General features: G+C 35.7%; 1 protein-coding gene across 9 annotated transcripts in view; it reads right to left on the reverse strand.

The window, feature by feature from the left end:
• FANCC (FA complementation group C) overlaps positions 1-19,061 on the reverse strand; it is a 76,786-nt gene that overhangs the window by 51,364 nt on the left and 6,361 nt on the right. For 7 of the 9 annotated variants that reach the window (XR_010354146.1, XM_064405457.1, XM_064405459.1 and 4 more), the window contains 3 exons: positions 9,735-9,908; positions 8,107-8,194; positions 2,244-2,338 (listed from right to left, as the gene is read on the reverse strand). Coding sequence is in view for 8 of the 9 variants with exons in the window: in XM_064405459.1 (XP_064261529.1) it covers positions 2,244-2,338; positions 8,107-8,194; positions 9,735-9,908 (357 nt within the window). In the remaining variant the exon portion in view is untranslated. Of the gene's footprint in view, positions 1-2,243; positions 2,339-8,106; positions 8,195-9,734; positions 9,909-16,373; positions 16,395-19,061 lie in introns of those variants that run through there. The other 2 variants (XM_064405465.1, XM_064405458.1) reach the window with 2 other exon arrangements.

Raw genomic sequence — 19,061 nt, forward strand, 5'->3', positions numbered from 1 at the left:
CCTGTAATTTCATCGTTAATGTACATAGCTATTAAAGCAAAGGGAAGAAGAGATTCAACACTAACTTGAACAAATAATGTAATTTTCTAATCAGATACAACTTTGCATTTTGTTTGTTTTTTAAATATAAATCATTATCATAGATGGCAAAAGAAGACCCTCAAGAGTAGCAAAACATTTAATTTAGGTTGTTCTGTAAAAACAAGCACAATAGTCCTTATTTTACCACAATTGCTGGTGACTGGATTGACAGGGATGATCACGAAAGGGAAATAAAACCACTTTCTTCAAAAGGTTTTGTGATGATGCCCACTGGGCAGTAAGAAACTGAAAAGAAATTCTACTCATTATAGAAAACAATTTAATAATACCCTTTCTTTTAATCCCAGCTACTTATTCTCATGTCGTGCTACATTCACTTTTAGGCAACCAGGTAAGTGCTGAATGATAAAAATAGCAAGTAAGATGTTTGTGTTTTGAATTCCTCCATGCCCTCTTTCCCTAACCTTTCGGTTAACTCTTGACCCATCAAGTCACAGTGGCTATTACAGGTGATTGAAACACAGAGTAGGTGGAAAAATTTCTGCAGATTACAGGGCACTTTGAATCAAATACTTGACATGTTAGTTCCAGTATAAGAAAAAAGCAGCAGCCCCACCTCCATTCATTTGCAGCTTGTTTGTTCCTGATACTTTTTCTTATATCAGCATCAATTCAGCTACATGAATCAGATTATTCAGATGAGTCAGATGTTGTAGATTAAGACAATTGAGGGTTTTTTTGCTGTCTGTAGTAGACTGGGTACAACTCTTCCTCACATCATCAATGCACATGTTATTTACATGCATCATTAATATGCTATGCTACTAAAAAGCAAAATGGACAAATTTTGCTCTGTTTAGTAACTAACTTCATAGTACTGTGCCTCTCCTGTTCCATTACAAAGAATACAAGGAATCAGCTAGATTACATTTGAAAAGGCAGAGGGTGGTTTTTTTGTGTCATTTTACTTTGGTATTCAAGCATTGCCACACTTTGAATTAAAAGTATACTAAGTTCAGTAAAAGCCTCCTGAAAAACATTAAAGACAGGAAAAGAATAATGGTGATTTTACTCAGTACTAAATTGTTCAAATTTTCATGGTAAGTGGTACAACCCATTAAACACAGGCACCCAAGGCTACCCAAAAGACTGTGAGAACATATTTCTAAGACAACTGCTTCTACATCAACAATAGTTGTTTACTAACATAAAAATGTGCATCGTCATCATCACCAATTATTTTATAGTAACTTGTACATCCTAGTATTACATGTATACCTGGATAATGTGACATATGAAATTAACTAGTAAGTAAGAAATTATCTACCTACAGAAATCTAGACATATCTTCAGCTTTAAGCTGTACATAAATATTGATGAGGCTGCTACATTCTCACAAGTTGTGGGGACTAAAAAATTTAAAAAAAACATATTAACAATTTCCTTTATATTTTTTACCATATTTTTATATGGAGCCATGGAAAAAGGAAGGACGTAACAGAACTGCACCCTTAAATTAGTCAGCAATGTAAAATATTATGCATCAATATGCTGCAACCTATTTATATGCTGATATGCTTTGTTAATTCAGTGTGGAAATATGTAAAATATGAACAGATTGCCATGCAAAACCCTAATTTTGGGACTAAAGTTATATATTCATTATTTGTTAAGTCACTAAATATAAATCCACACACAAGCACTGCCTCTTCCCTCTCTGACTGTTCTTGAAGTAAGTTCAGATATAATTAAATTCTTCATAGAGAGGAGATTAAACAAAGCTAAAAAAGAATAAAAAATACAGTACAAATATAACTTGCTTTCTACAAACCATGACATTTTTCTAGGTTATTTATTTTATCCTAATTGAAAAGTTCTTTCATTTTTAACACCAACACCTGCTTCCCTTCTGATCTGAGGTTGCTGCTCATTATTCAAGGATACTAGACCTGGTGAATCTAGGAGGTTAAGAGCATCAAAACTATAAAATGTAAAATACCTCATCCTTTTAAAATTTAAAACAAAACTAACACTGACTGTGTTATAATTAGAATCATACATTCTTCAACACAATATGTGTGCAAACTGTGTTTGGAGCAGTTTCTCAAATGACAGAATGACAGTGTGTCTATGCTATAGATGTATCACCTTTAAATCTCCATTTAATTTAAAGCAGTCCTGGGAAGGATTCATTCACTTACCCGTATCCAGCTGTTGGCCTTCAGTTCCACAGCATTCTGTGGTTCACTGCTGTACAGACAGCATAAGCACCACATCAGAATCTTCTGGCTTTCATCTGCAGGGAAAAAAAAAAAAAAGATATACTTAGAGGGAAAAGAAAAACCCAAACAAAACACAGACAGAATCACACACAACAACCCCTATTCATCCACAAAACTGAGGCCCTAAATATCAGCCTCAACTCATGCTGCTTCTATTCTACCAGATTCATACCACACACTTAACTTTAATCACTATATATATCTTGTGTAATCATTTCCTTCAACAGCAGTTTAAAAGGTACCAAAGTCTTCAGAATCTACACAATAGTTAGATGATATTAAGAAACTTGCAGGACCTAGTAACTCATTCACATAAATAATACCTGAAGCTACCTTCAAGGATCTTTCACCTCAGTAAAAAATATCATTAATAATAGACAATAGTCTACAGTAGTAAAATAGTTTATTACATTGTATCTAAAGCTTACAAAACTCAAGTATGCTCAGTTACGAAAAACTAGTTTGTGAAGTATGAAATCATTCATAACTAGAATATAAATTGCCAAATTTTCTGTAAAAATACAGAAAGAGTCTCCATGCCTCAGGAACATGACATTTCTGCAGACAGCAGAATAGATAAATGATGATGCAAAAAAATCCTATTCTGATTTTCTGCTAAGGATCAGATTGGGTTTTACTTAATTCTAACCCACTGTTTCAAACAAGTTCACTTCTTTAAGAATCTACTATAAAATGAGCACAACTCTCACTGCTCAGAGGAACAGATATTATGGTGGAGTTGATTACCTGAAGTAAGCAGCTGAAGAGCCATTTAACTCATAATTATTTCTCACAACTTTGTTTTCAATAGGCTTTGGTGGGTTTTTTCCCTAATGTTCTTTGGCATATATTGAGATGTTCTATAGTGAATTTAATGTGATTGAAATGAAAATTCCGAAAACTGCATGTACTTCAGATACAATGTTCACTTAGTAACCAATAAGCTTCTTGTTATAAATAATACAAATAAGTCATACTATCAGTTTTAGAAATTATATTACGAGACAATTTGATTATCAAGCTGAACAAGTAAATTCTTTTGTTTTCTGTGTATTTGTTATTCAGGATGCAATAAAAAGTATTATTTAGAAGTGTTTTGTTGAGAAAGCCTGAGGAAAAAATAAAAGGTCCATTAAGTAATGCCTGTATTTTTACCAGGTGACCAGAGACGTTAACACTGATGTAAACCAGTATTGTTCAATAAATGTCCAACAAACCTGGAGGCCATTACTGACCTCCCACTGAGTAACATCTCTGCAACAGGAATGGTTTCTCAAGCATACACTCTTAACCCACCACAGTTCAGGGTACTCTGCCGTTGTGTGTCTGGGGACTTGATTTAATATGGATCTTTAAAAGGCTAATAATCTCCTATGTTTTGTAATTCTGCAGTAAAGGACGCATCTTGCATACTGTTCACCTAAAGTTCTTAAACTCTGATTATATCCAAGTGGCATTCAGACATCAGCACTAACAGACAACTATCTCCTTCAGAAGGACTTTTCATCTAAAGTCTACTATGACATTATCTGGGAGGAAAAAATAATGAGTGGTTTATTTACTTAAATGACTAAATCACAGCAAATTCCTTCTTGGAAAATAAAGATTTTAAACATTATTAATTACTAATACTAAATATTGCCTAATTACGAAGTCTGGCTTTTGACATATCCTTCAATTATATAAATTACACAGAAAAAGGGAAGAAGACATCAACTCCAAACCTCTTATCTCAAACAACATACACATAGTTCAAGTATTTCTTCTTTTGACTCATACACTTTATCGTGTATGTCTACAATACATCAATAAGTCATTTTATTTAAATTCTGGTTTTCTTTTAACTTAAAAAAAATTAAGGAAAAGGGTGAAGAAAATACATGTAACTGCTTGAAGAGATTTCTGGATGAGAAGATTTCTTGTTACATGTGATGACTTGCTGCATACTATAAAATACTTCGCATGTATTGCTGCCACTCAGAAATGCAAATCAGTACGATGAAAGCTAAAATGATGAAAACAAAGCCTAGATAAACTGAGTTGGTACACTTTGCCAGCATAATAAATTTACACAGATTAACATAGATAGATTCAAACTACATCCCCAGTGAAACCATCCTATGCTGGGCTCATAGACAAGTCAAAAGTTTCCAAAAAATAAGGAACTGGTACAACTTCAGATTTTACTAGTTCAAAAAATTACTTTTTGACCAAAACTGAGGTAGCCTCCCATAGGTCTGTGAAAAACAGGAAAAGGGCCTATACAACCCTCTTGCTGATATACCCCATGACACACTCTGAGGGAAACTCTTGGTTCACTGTTTTCACAGCTGCCCTGGAACAGGGGATGAAAGATGGGAAGATTAGAACAGATCTTAAAATAATTACAGCAGCTGCAAAATATAATCCTATCAAAAGACGAAACACAGAGCCATCAAAACTCTAGTGGTGGATTTTTTCCTCCCAGTTTTCCAGCAACTGTGATCTCAATGGAAAACCTATCATGATGACACACACTGAAAAGCATTATCAGGGTACAAACAAAGGCATTTGATCTCACTATGGCATGAAAGGCTGCCTAACACCCAACCAATCAATTAATACAGCCACAGAAATAAAATTAAAAATTCAAAGGTGGATATTCCAGCTCAAAAAAGGTAATCTACCATCTATCTACAGGACTCTTTTAGGGAGGTTAATGCTGTATTCCAACATAAGGAATAAAAAATTTCTGTAGGAAATTTTAGACAGCTTGGAACCTGCTTTGGAAAAAAAAAGGAAAAAAGAAAAAAGAAAAACCACCAACCAAAAAAAGGGAAAAGAACTCCAAAGAAACAAACAAGCAAACAAACAAAAGAACTGAAACACCTCAAACCAACCAACCAATCAAAAGTCTAAACCTTTATGATAATTTTGTACTTCTTTCCTACCAATCACACAACAAAACAGCTATTTTAAAAAAGAGACAGAGTACAAAAAGGTATGTTTTTCTCATAACACAATGTAGTCTCAATCATCCCAAGCACATTCACTTTATAAACACCCTGCAGCCAGACAGAAGAAAGAAAACCCTAATCTTTCAACCAGAAATATTATTTTTTAGAGTTTGTTGTAAAATTTTATTGAAACATATCACAAAACGTGGACTAGCTAAAACTGAACTTTCTGTTGAAATGAGTCCATTCCCAAGCTTGCATGCTCACACACATATACTGACATACAGAGCCACCAAGAAACCTCCCATTTATAGTATTAGTTTGGGATTTGAGACATTTGGGCTTGAAACTCAAACCAGAAGGCTTCTACTGAGAAGATAATAACACAGCCCACAAAAAAAAAAACAAACAAAAAACTCTAAACAAACAAAAACAAACAAACAAACAAACAAAACAAAAACAAAAACCAAAACAAACAAACAAACCAAAACAAAAAAAAAAACACAAAAAAAAAAAAAAACCACCAAAAAAAAAAAACTCCAAACAGAAAAAAACCCACCACTGGAATTCCTAACCAAACCTGAATTCCTCCTGTATCCCTTGTGGTTCAGGACCACAAGTACAGTCATGAGATTTTCTTCAGTTGTGCTTCCCTCACATTAACATTCTAAATAAGGCTAACTTGGTCACCTCCTCCTCAGGAGTGTTTATGAGGAGATTATTTTCCCTCAGAGACTATGCTTCCTGCACTGAGTGGTCAGCCATGTCAGCTTCCAGCACCAACAGATATTCCTCTAAGGTGATAGGTATTGTGGTTTGGACATGATGCAAAAGTATAATGTTTTTCCTGCTCCATTTTTTAGTATGAAAGACTGAATTGAACAAAATTAGCTCCTTCTTCTGTGAGGGTGGCCTGGTCTCGACACATGCCTGAATGAGTTATTTATCCAAATGAGAGATTATATGAAACCCACTTGAGAGTCAGCATCTGCTATAGCCAGCACTATCTTAAAGAATATCTTCCGAACCAGTGCCAAACAAAATTAAAAACTGCTGAATCTAAAATGCCACCAGTACAAAGAGTGCTCAGGTGGCTCTAAGAAGAGGATGTGGTATGAATGTATAAGCAGACATCTTCAGGTCTATTGATGTCAGAAAATCTTTAAGCATTAAAGTGAAGGATTTCATTCTGAGCAAGTAAAGCTCTCTGGCTTGCTCACTACTTGGAATAAAAAACCTGTAGTAAGACTTCATTGTGAAGCAAACTTCAGAGGTAATGACCAAATTGCAGAAGAAGTGCTTTTGCAGCCTCAGAAAATGCTGAAGGAACACAAAAAAGAGGAAAGAAGTAGAGGAAACCAAGAATGTATTGCTGGGATTTTTTTGAAAAGGAGCCAAAAGCAGACACAGATGGCTTTCAACTCTGGTGAGAAATATAGGTGAAGCTACTTTCTGTACCACAATATACTGTCAGCTCAGAAAAACTGACCATCAAAAGACTTGCTTATTCCAAACAAAAACTTAGAAGCAAAGCGTGTAAACATCAATGGTTACCAATGTACTCAAAAACTATGATAAGAAGGGAAACCTCTCCATAGTAAAAATACATCTGTAAAGTATGGAAGTTCTTTTCAATAACCACACATTTGTTTCTCTGCAAAAGTGGTCTATGTCTAAAGCTATGATTCCTTCCCAAATTTTGCTTTCAGAGGTGACATGCTGACATTCTACACATCTATTATGTGTTTTACAGACAAGTTCATTTTGTCTGTGCTTGGAGCTGTCTAGAAGACAAAGCCAAAACAAAAGATGTATTCTCTGCTTGACTTAAAAAGCTCTTCTAGTTGAAAAAAATTTGCTCTTTTCTGTATTTCGCCAAAAGGAAGCATAAAGCAGGAGACATTATGTTATTTATTTTTCTCTTCTTTCCCTTTTTTATTTGTAGTGGTAATAAGAGCAAGAGTGACAAAAATTTATTTTAAGGGGCTCACAGGGAAGCTCAGAATCACTTTTTCTGCTTAAATGAGCTCCCAAGTAATTTATCAAAATTTTAATGTAATGTCTCAGTTCCTGAAAAATGCATCAGAACTGTTGAGACATAGCACAAGGAGTGTCTCCTCCCTCCCAACAGTTTTCCTGTGCCAAATTTTTTTTTCCTTCTATATTGTCACCCACACACACATTCACCACCTGTAAGAGCATGGTGGTGCTCATTCATGGTGGCATTCATTTTTCCACACGCCTTTTTCCTATGTTACTACTTTACTGTTTTAATTCAGATTCTGTGTGCATTTTCACTTGTTAAGGATGGAGAGATGGGGAGAATACATCGTAAAGATTCAATAAAAACAAAGACAATCATAACGTAGACTAATTACAAAACACACATATCAGAAACGTTATTTCTTCTATCTTAGCATACATGTTTATTCTGATACACACTGAAAGAAACTTTTGTTGAAAGTAATTTAAAGCACTAGATTTTGTACATATTGAGACTCCAGCAAAATGTAATCAATAAAACAAAAAATGAGAATAGAAATCGTGATGCACATAAACACTCACTGGGTTTAAAACCTACTGGTCCCAAGCAAGATTCTGTAACTAAACCATGAAATTAATTAGATCCAAAAGTGAATTTAACATTTCTGAAGCCCATGCATTTTAAATAATAGATATTTTAATGTATTTTACTGGATGGCCTTTTCATCTTAAAATTTTACTTCAGTAAAAAAGAATGCTGTGTTTGCATGGAAAAAATCATAGCATATAACAACTCATTTTTTCCTAATTTCTACAAAAAAAGTTTATGGAACTGCTACAGAAATATCTTAACACATTCTTACCATATCCTATAACAAAGGGATTCCAACAGAGCCTTCCTAGAAGCTGTCCAATTAAAGGGAACTGCTGGATTGCTACAGTGGGACCCTGCTAAAATACAAACAAAAAGATAGAAAATATATTGCACATCAAAATTAGGTTAAAAGAACCACAAATGATACATGTTGTTGTAAATTACAATCCCAATTATTATACTGTGAAATGCTCTGAAAGCAAAACACCTGCAGGTATGTAGATTTTCTACATCATCATTCAAGTAAAAACTTAGATGATTTTCTTACCTAATACTTAACTATGTTAGAAAATTTGCTCATTTGTCTCACACCCAGCAAGCAGATCAGTATTAGTAACTAGCAAGTATATGATTTCATTGTAGTAAAAGCCTAATTAACACACTTTTTTTTTGATTGCCATTCTTACAATACACTGTCTCACAGCTTCTGAAGAAACTAGTACATACTGTGGCATAAAACTATCTTTATAACTTTTGTTTGCGTTCTTTAAATTAACTTCCTTAATAAGCCAATTAACTTCCTTCCTAGCCAGTAACAAACTGACATTTAAGTTCTAACCAAACAGAGAGCTGTTTCACTATGGAAGTAATAGACAACGACAGTCCTGTGTCATCAGTCTTATTTTTCCATTTTTGTAGCTTTACTATCTAATAAATGAAGGCTTTGAAAAATAGTGCTGTGATAACGTGCAAGTAAGTAGCAGGGATGATAAGCATCTCCTGCTACTACAGTAAATTCTTCAGATTGTCTCATGTTTGGGGCTAGACCAAGACCTTCTGCGGCCATAGTCGCAAAGTCCATTTCAGGCCATGCCTTGGATTACATGAAGTAGCAACATTCTCTTTCTCTCTTAAGGAAAAATATGGGAAGAAACGCCACTCCCACAAAACCTTTTACTTAAATATTAACATTTAAAGTCAGTCCAGAAACAAACCTCACTCTGCAGTCAGTCTCCAGATAAGAATATTTAAAAAAACCAACTTCCATAAGAAGCAAGCCTTATGCCATAATGCAGTATTTCTAAGGCTAATTATACTGAATATATACACTGAAAAAGTGATGCTGAGAAAAAGATACTAGCAACTAAACACAAACAACTACTTTTACTTGAGTGAGTGCAGACAATAATTAAATCAATAAATAGAACAGGCGGCAGCTTATGCCAGTGATCTGACCATGCTGCTAGAATTCACTGTGTGTGCCATAACACTGGGGTTAACATGACAGCAGACCCTCTAAGATTTAAAGGATCAGTCAGTTTTTGCATGTTAAAGCCTTCAAGTCACCCAATTTATGACCTGACAACCAGAATCAAATTCTTCTTTACTTAAAGAGTTTTTTTAAGGGGCTAGAGCATTGGATAGGAAACCTCACGAGACATCAGCCTATCAAGAAGAAAAAGCCCCTTTCACAATAAATCAGGGAAACAGGAAGCACGCTCCTGTTTGCATTACCTGTGACTGTTTCTTCAGTTTGCCCCTCTGATCCAGCAGCATCTTAGATCAACAAGACAAACCTTTTTGCTACTGTTACCTTCTGGTTTCCTCAAAACACGGTGCAGATTGTTTCAGAGGACCTCTTCAAAAGAGGTCACTCTTCCTTCTAAAGTCACTTACCAAATGTTTTATTGTTTCACAAAGCTGATGTAGAAATTCCTGGAGCTGGGGCAAGTGAAGGCACACATCTTTCTGGGATTCCAAAGTAGTGGCTTGACCCCATTCAATAGCTTTATCCAACCAATACTCAAAGTTCAGTTTGGGCACTGTAGTGTCCTGAGCCATTCCACAATCCTGAAAAAAAGATTTTAACTCCACATCAGGCAGCACTGAACACTGGCTTCAAACCAAGAACAAATATACAAAGAGAAGATTTCTGCTACCTTTTTTGTATGCACACTGGAATGGGGTGTAGGGAGTGTCTGTTTACATCTCATAAGGCTGATAATTTTATTTGCAATATTAAGAAGTTAAACTAATAACCCCATCATAACAAAGTAGCAAAGGGGGCACAGTAATCAGTAAATTATCCTAGAATAAATGTAACACCCAGATTTGTTTAAGCCTTTTCTTATCCAACTTTGTCATCATCAATATTTCACTCAAAATTTTAGAATAATTTGAGCATGCATTTGTTTCAAATGCTACGCATGATGAAAAACTAAAAATGCCTGTTCCAAGACAAATGAAAGTATTAAAAATAATCTCAATCAAAACAAAAGGCACTATAAGGCCTTCGATCATTGTAATTTCTGTATTTGTAATCGATCATTAGATTTATGTGGAAAAAAAAGAGTATTTTCCTTAAGAGAAACTAACAAATTTAATATTCCAGGTCTGTTTCCTCCTGCATACCATACATGGAGAGGGGAAAAAAATATAACCATATGCAGCTTTACATATAACCCAGTTCTGAATGGAAGCTGTACCACAAATTATCTACATCCTATGGCACACTTCACTCTAAAAAACTGGTCTTTGCAGGATAAGCACTATCACCAAGCCAGAACATTAAAATCTAACCAAACTGCACCAGTAAAAGATAACAAAAAACAGCATACCATTTTTTCTGCTCTACTATTATATTTTTCTTTGACAGAAGCACAGAGAATAGCACAGCAGGCAGTACAGCAACCTTTAAATCTCTCTGAAAGCAATGTCTCATAGGACACTCTCATAGGAGACCTAGCCTATGAACTCTTACAGCCTTTCAATCATTGTTCTTTCTGTCAAAACTGTAAAGACAACCGGCAATTAACAGAATGTGGTGGCAATTATCAGAAACGAATTGCTGCGTACTTGAAGACAAATTCAGACACTCATAGATGCCACAGAAATGAATGAATATGTATCTTTGCGAGCTATAAACCAAAAAAAACAAACCAGAACCTCCATAGCAGCCCTGCAAACCAAGCCTGCTTTATACAGCTAACCCTTAGAAACACAGGATTTGTATAGCATGCTAATCTCAGCCAGATAAAAATTTGAAGATAATTAATAAGCTAGTTTAATTACTATGATAAATAAATAAATAAATAAATCATATTGAATCACAACTGTCATTTAAGTTTGGATCCTGTCCAGGAAAAAAAAAAAAAAAAAAGAAAAATTTAATTGAGGTTAAGCTGTTGGATTGCTAGTGTACAATATCATTTGCCCCAAACTTGTTCAAAGACAAGTAAGCAAAGCCACTGCTCTTGTGTTCTTTACTACCCTCATTTTTATCTGCCACTATTGCTGTTGCCAGAGCTCTTAAGGGATCTGTGCAGCACCAAGACATTACTGATCTTGTTCCTGGTCTTCTCTGAGTATCAAAACACGCTGTGAGACTCTCCATCTCCATGGCTGAAGCGACACAGGTCCCAGATGCAATTAGCCATCAAACATTTTATCACTACAGGGATGTATGAAAGACTTTGAGAACAAGTTGAAGCCAGGAAGTGAGCTAGCACATGTGGTTAAATTAATGAGCCTATTTGATGTTTCCAAACAACATCAATCCTACCAAATAACTGAAAAATCAATCTCCATATAAAACAGCTCCTAAAATTTTTAGGAAAGGAGATAAAAAGGAAAAAAACAATAAAAAAAAGAGGAAGCACAAAAACTCCAGCATTTTGGGGCCAATCATGAGTTGATTAAGTATTAATTGAGAATCCAAGGAAAGCAAATCAAGAAGGATAATCTAATATACTGAGTACCTGTTTCTACTACTTCAGTATGCAGAATGGCACAGCCATCACTCTTCTTTTTCCAGAAGTCTGAGATCCCAGCTCTCCAATAAGAAAGGTGTTTTGTCTCCCTGGTTATTATAGCTAAATAAACTGGATTACACATTCTTTTTTTTAAATTTTATTTTAAAGCACTGCTACATACTAAAAAACCCCCAAAACAACAGCACAAATCATAAGTGAAAGAATATATTAGAAGTGTATCTCTCCTCTATACTGATAACTGAGAGTGTGCATTTTTTACTGTTTCTGATAGCTAACTCCCTTAAAATATCTGAATATTTTGGAGATGAGAAAAGTGTTCTCCCATCAACAGACTTGCAATAATCACACTCAAGACAAAGCAGCTCTATGTTCAGTGCTGTTCAAAACCCTCACCTTGTAGCATGAAAGCACAGACGAAGGACCTGGACCAAAAAAACCTCCAGCTATACAATCTAGGATTCACAACCCATCCTCAGAAGTATCAGTCCTGGCCTTGATCCTTTTGCATAATTTTCTGATGAAAATGAAACATCACTCTGTTTCTAAAGCAGAGTCAGAAATTTTAGCTGCAGTTTAATGCTCAATTCATGGGTACATTTATGGGTAAAAAATAGAGGAGTTAGTTTTATATGCATTTCCAAAGTAGATTAAAGGACAAATATATGTGTTTCTCTGTGCAATTAATTTTCTGAAACTGCTAAAAATCCTAATATATCAACAATAAGGAACAAATGATCCCTACGATTACGAGACGATGTAATCTTCAGTGCACGTTTTGAATAACCATTTAGAGCAACATGTAAAGATTTTTGCAGCAGAGGGAAGGAGGAAGGGTTGTGCACTTCTGTAAAGCTTTGAACAAGAACTACTCTTGTAGATTCAAGGGTAGCAGAATCCCTTACAGCAACTATTACATAGTCACAGAATCCTCTGAGCTGTCCACCATGTCCAACTTTTAAGGGAATGGTCTATGCGGGAATGGAACCCACAGCCTCGGCATTGTTAGTACCACACTCCAAACCACTGAATTCATCTCAGGGTTGAATGTAGATTTTCAAGAATTATAATCACCAAAAATGCTAAAGGCATTGCTGCTCTCTGTTTTGGAACACCACCAATTCACAGTTTTTTGTGAATTACTTCAACTAGAGCATCTAGTCCTGAACAGAGCGATTTGATTAATACAGCTTACTCTTGTTTTCCCGCATTACTGGAAAACACACAGTAAAGCTATTGTGTATGTATAAATACTGTGAATTTATAAATAACCCGATTAAAAAGCAAACATACCAGAAACACAGATTTAATCTCAAAAGCCATCATAGGATACAGGATATGGTTTATTAGAGAAATACAAAACTGTTAAGTAATCAAAGGTAACTTAAATATTCAGGTCCCAGTATCACATTGAACATATTAGAAGAGCTACAGGAATCACAGACAATAAATACCTGATTAATAATTTGACTTACAATACTGACAGATATATTCCTAAAGTCTCTTTCAGATTAATTTAGATTTTTTTCAGTTAGTAAGGACTCATTTTAGCTGCCAAAAATCAAAAACTGATTCTCATTTTGACTGGGTTCTCCCCAACAGGGCAAATTCAGAAGCCAGATTTATTGTGAATCATCTTACAGTATCTTTACTTCTAGAAAAAATTCTTTAGCCCTCTTCTCTGAGAACCCCCAGGCAAACCCTCATACTTTCAAGCACACAGAACCTTGGGGACCACTGGTGTGAGGGTACTTGTTATACCTTTCAGAAGTTAATGGCAGCATTTCTAACAAGGAATTTTATTCTGTCAAGTGAGCTCTCTGGATAGTGTCTGAAACATAGCACTTTAGTCACTAAGTTTTGTTAACAGATCTTGAGGCAAAGTCCCCACATCTTACTTTAGTAAGTTCACAAAAATTATAATTAAACTTTTATGAATTTATTTCTCTTTAATCTTTTAAATTCAGCTGCTAAATTTAAATAAAGCCTTTTAAGTAGAAGGATCTTTGAGGTACTATTAAGGTATAATATTTCCTTATGTCACAGTGTTCCAAATAAACACGACTAAAACTTGTATTCAAGGAATAAAGCTCTCACTTTGCCTTGAATTAATGATAAGTAGCTCCATGCTCCAAATGAACATTTTACTTTCCACTCCTCCTCATCTGCCTCGTCCTCTCTTATAAACTACCTACCAGCAATCTCAGCTTATGAAGAAAAACACAAAATAAGAAAACACTTAAAAATACTCTTATGATGTCAGGGCCCAAGGGCCCCAAGCACAAAAGGTCACCATTAAGATAATAAAACAGATGAATATAAACTCCAAATTCCAAACTATTTTAAGGGGCTTTCATACTTACAAAAGCAGTAGGACAGTCTTTCTGTGCATATTTATTACTCTAATATATATTAGGAGACTAATATTATCAATTAGGAGCACTTCAGTAATTATATATACTATCATTTTGACTCTTAATCACCTTTAATTTGATTGTGATACAGCATAGTTGATACAGTAATATAACAAAAGAGTATTAACTTTTTCAGTGGGTCCAAGATTATTATAATCAAGTCACAAATTTACTACCTAATGCATATTCTGAGTTTATGCAAAGAGGAAAAAAAAAAGTAGCAATTATCCTGATCATTCTCATCTATTACTTCTCTACATAAAATTCTATTTCTTTACCTTGTTCTCAAGTATATTTTTCATCTTCACCTTGCCAAGTTTCCTTCTGCTTGCCAAAAGCAGAAGAAAATTCAATATATACTTAGATAGGAAGTAAGAGCAAACATAATGTAAATCTGTTACCAGCCTCCCCCAAAACATTTTTTCAAATAGTTTATTATAAAAAAACTAATTTTTTTCAGAAACTTCAGAAAGGCCCAGGAGTAGTAAAGACTATGTGAAAATTTAAAACTATTATTAATTTCAATTATTAAAATTTAAAATTGTTACTATAAAATTATTTATTCCTGTCATCTTATTTTCCAGTATAACTTGTTGATAAATTAGCTTCACAGGCTGCTTTATAGGTTGGTATTAAGTCTAATCTACACCCACTGGCAGTTCAGCAGTCAAGAATAATTGAGAGAATAACCTCCATCTTCATTTTAGACTGGTGTGCTTACAAGCACTGTTGATTAGTGTCAATTTTTTATTTAGTAACTTTTCACATTAAACCAAGTTCGCCTATTTCTCTTTGTGCCTACATCTACAGATATTTTAGAACAAGAGAAAAAAAAACAACTCTTATAGAAAACTGCCTGTCTATATGTGCACTTTTCAAATTAAAACAAATTGCATGCTACTATATCTTCCCCTGGAAATAAAAGGACACAGTTTTGTCAAAACAAAGTAATCAATATTGGCTAAGCAACCTGTGAAATCTGGCAAACTAAATAGCTGTCAAACCGGTGGCTAACATTATTATTCAATGTTTAGACTAAGAATTCTCCAGGAGAAAGTAATTAACTCTTCTATTTTGCTGCTCTATATTTGTTTCTTCTATTTACTCTGCTAATTGATAATTTAACAGAGTTGCCTTCTGAATTACATTATCAGGTCTCACAGGACAAAGAGCTCAGTTTTCGTCTTTAAGCAACTGTGGTCCCCAGCAGGGCTAATTTTGTGGACAGTATATATATTAAACCTCTCGCACAGGTTTCATCTGAGTATCATTGCAAACTGAAGAATTGTATTTCTACTTGCATTCTGTTACTCTGCAGGTCTAGAGAAGGCCTGATGCCCTGAGGAAGCAAGCTTTGCTGGGAATCATGCAAGATCTCCCTTTCTCAGATATCTGTAAAATTACATCTCCCTCTCCCCGCAAAAGGACTGTATGATCACAATAAAGCATTCCTCTACCAGAGGGTGGCTGGGCACAGAACAGAATCCCCAGGGAAGTGGTGACAGCACCAGCCTGACAGAGTTCAAGAACACTAGGACAATGCTCTCAGCACATGGTGTGACTCTTGGGGTATCCTGTGCAGAGCCAGGAGCTGGACTAGATGATCTTTGTGGGTCCCTTCCAACACAGCATGTTCTGTAATTTCCATTAATCAGGATTTATAACATCAAAAATATCATTTGCCTCACACAAAAATTAATTTTAAAACTTTCCTGTAGCACCAGATCTCCCCTCTAACTTATCCCATTTCAAGAGGCTTGAAAACAAAGAATAAACCCCTATTTAATGGGAAAAGCAGAAATAATATTTCAGCATATCCATCTAACTCTTATCTTATGCCCACAGGAACACTAAAAGCAGGAGTGATATCACTGAATTTTACATGTTATTTGTTACCTTTCCATAATGAATCTTAACAGGGCAAGAAGGCAATCAACTATACTTTCAAACACAAAAATTCCTAAGTACCACATAATAGATTTTTAGGAATAAACTGAATAAAAAATCTGATCACAGTCCACTATAAGCCACTCCTGCAAGGAACACACCAAAGAAGTTACTAATACTCCATCACCACAAGTACTTTTTTAAGTTAAATTTCAGAGGAGAAAACAGGCAATAAAGTAAGGTACCTTTACATCTCTGGCAGAAGACTCCGCAATTCAGCAAAATACCAAAACATACAACATCCTAGTTGAAAAGAATTTCAACGTCAGCAGAGCCAGAACAAAATCCAGCAAGACATACATAAAGCTATCTGTAGCAGAACACAGGGAATCAGATGGATGCGCAAAACTGAAAATTGTTTCAAGGCAATGGGGCAAATCCCAGATTTGACCAGCGCACACTGCTGTTAAGCAGATCAATATGACCTTCCAGAAAAAAAACCCAGACCTGAAAGAAACAGGGGGCTGCTAGCTCACCCCTTAATTCCTCACTTGCTCTTCCATATGTGAATTGATTTCCTCTTATCAGTGATCCACCACAGAGGTATCTACAATACCCCTCAAAATACAGCAGAAGCTAAAATTTACATCCTGAAAATGTGTGCCATGGTGAACAGAAGCACAAACAAGCACATACCTTCAGTTTTCTAGAAATGGAGGGATGGAAGGGTGTGTGAAGCACATCTCCTTTCAATATATTTCCTCAGTAAGGCTTATGTATTTTGTCTTGCAATCTAAATACAAGACTACTTGGTAACACATCACTGGAATGTAGCAATCTCTTCTAGTGCTTGAGGAATTAAGCTTTTGATGGGATATCTCTATTGAAAATTAATGTTCAAATATCCTTGGATTTCGTTTGTTGGACAGGCCTATTCCTACAGTCCAGCTAATTTTCAGCTCACTTCTGTGACAATAATGTAAATAAAGATGACACACAGGAAACTGCAGCTAAAACAACTATGCAAAGAATAAGGCAACTCTGGAAAGAGACACTAGGTCTGATCGAGCCTCCAAACTACAGAAGGCAGAACTGTCTCTGGTATCTGCCAACATAAAAATATTTTTACAGCACTTTGCAGAAAGTCCAATTATTGCTTCACAGTTACAGTGACATCACATATCAATTGTCTATGGGTCTTTGATAACAGCAGTCTAAACGCCACATAAGTTAGGTCTTATTTTGCAGGTTACAAGAAAAGGGATTAAATGCTGGTTGTGTTTACATCAATGGCAAAATTTTTGTAAGTCTCAATGAAGCCTAAGTTTCACATTAAGCTTTCATGACAGTGAGAAGCCCATCCATGTAAGAGCTTACCATGTAACTACATTAGAAAAATTAGGCCTTTTAGCAATAATGGTAAATTCTCGTTAGATTAAATCTATTGTTTGTACCCACTCTCCTATATCAAATCTGCCAGCTAATGCATCACTCCCTATCTTGTAGATTACCTGACAAAATACAGTTATCTGGGTTATCTGACTATAGTTTTCATTACCCAATTCTAGCAAATATGCTCTCACAAAGCTTCATGTAAGCCAAAGCAAAGTGAATGAATTATAGTTACATAGACAATGAGCAACTCTCTTAGCAAATATAAATTCTACTTGTTTTCACTTAAAACTTCTACATGTGGTTACCACTCTCTTCCATAACTTAAAACCAATATTACAGATTTTATACTGTCATTTCAGACATTGGAAAGATTTTCTTCACTTCTTCTCTACAGAATAATACTTCAGGAAAAAAAATTTCTGGGGGTGCTGGTCAGAGCAGCTCAGGGTGAGCCAGCAGTGTGTGCCCGGGCAGCCAGGAGGGCAAACCCATCCCGGGGTGCATCAGACACAGCATCACCAGCTGTGATTGGGATCATCCTGCTGCATTCAGCCCTGCTGCGGCCTCACCCTGGGTCTGTGTGCAGCGCTGGGCCCCACACTCTGAGAAGGGTGGGCAGGTCCTGGAACGGTGCAGAGGAGGACAGCAGAGCTGGTGGAAGGGCTGGAAGGCACATCCTGTGAGGAGCGGCTGAGGGCTCTGGGTTTGTCTGGTTTGGAGAGAAGGAGGCTCAGGGGTGACCTCACTGCTCTGTACAGCTCCCTGGGGAGCAGATCTGGAGGAGTGCTGGTCTATTCCCAGGATTTCCTGGAATCCAGTAACAGGATATGTGTGAATGGTTCAAGCTTTGTCACGGGATGTTCAGACTGGACACTGGGAAATCTTTCTTTACCAGGAGGAGAGTGGTCAAACACTGGAAGAGGTTTCCTACAGATGTGGTTTTTGCTCCATGTCTGTCAAGTGCTTTAAAAGAGGCACTTGGACAATGCATTTAATACCAAAGTTAACATTTGTTCAGCTGTGAATTGGTCAGGCAATTTGACTAGATAATTTTTGTCCCAAAAAAATAGCCTATTCTGTTCTATTCTGGTCTGAACATGAACCAAACCAATCACCCAAATTTCCCTCACCACAGAACATCCTCCTCTTCTATCAACTTGTATTTGTATACTGCTTTAGTGGAATACAGAGGAATACAGAGAAACCTATTTCCTTAAAATACAGTTCCTCTGGGGAAAAAAAAACTAGGTAAAGATTAATTCAAAGTTTCACCATGGAATAAGCAGCATTTTGTGTCAATCACATACTATGAGCTATCAGTGATGGGGATGTTGCATATACACCAACCTTGGCACTTTCTTTTTCAGAAATTTAAATTCTGCAATTAACATATATATTATAAAGTCATTCCCTCATGTCCAAGCATGAACAGAAGCACATACATTAAACTGTACATAGCAAGTCTCATCACACGAGTGAGTCACTTATAACCTGTAATATAGTAGGAAACGCGTATTCCTTTGTATTAGTGTACCAAG

This window comes from Passer domesticus, chromosome Z (genome assembly GCF_036417665.1).
Source record: "Passer domesticus isolate bPasDom1 chromosome Z, bPasDom1.hap1, whole genome shotgun sequence".
Classification (NCBI taxonomy): Eukaryota; Metazoa; Chordata; class Aves; order Passeriformes; family Passeridae; genus Passer; species Passer domesticus.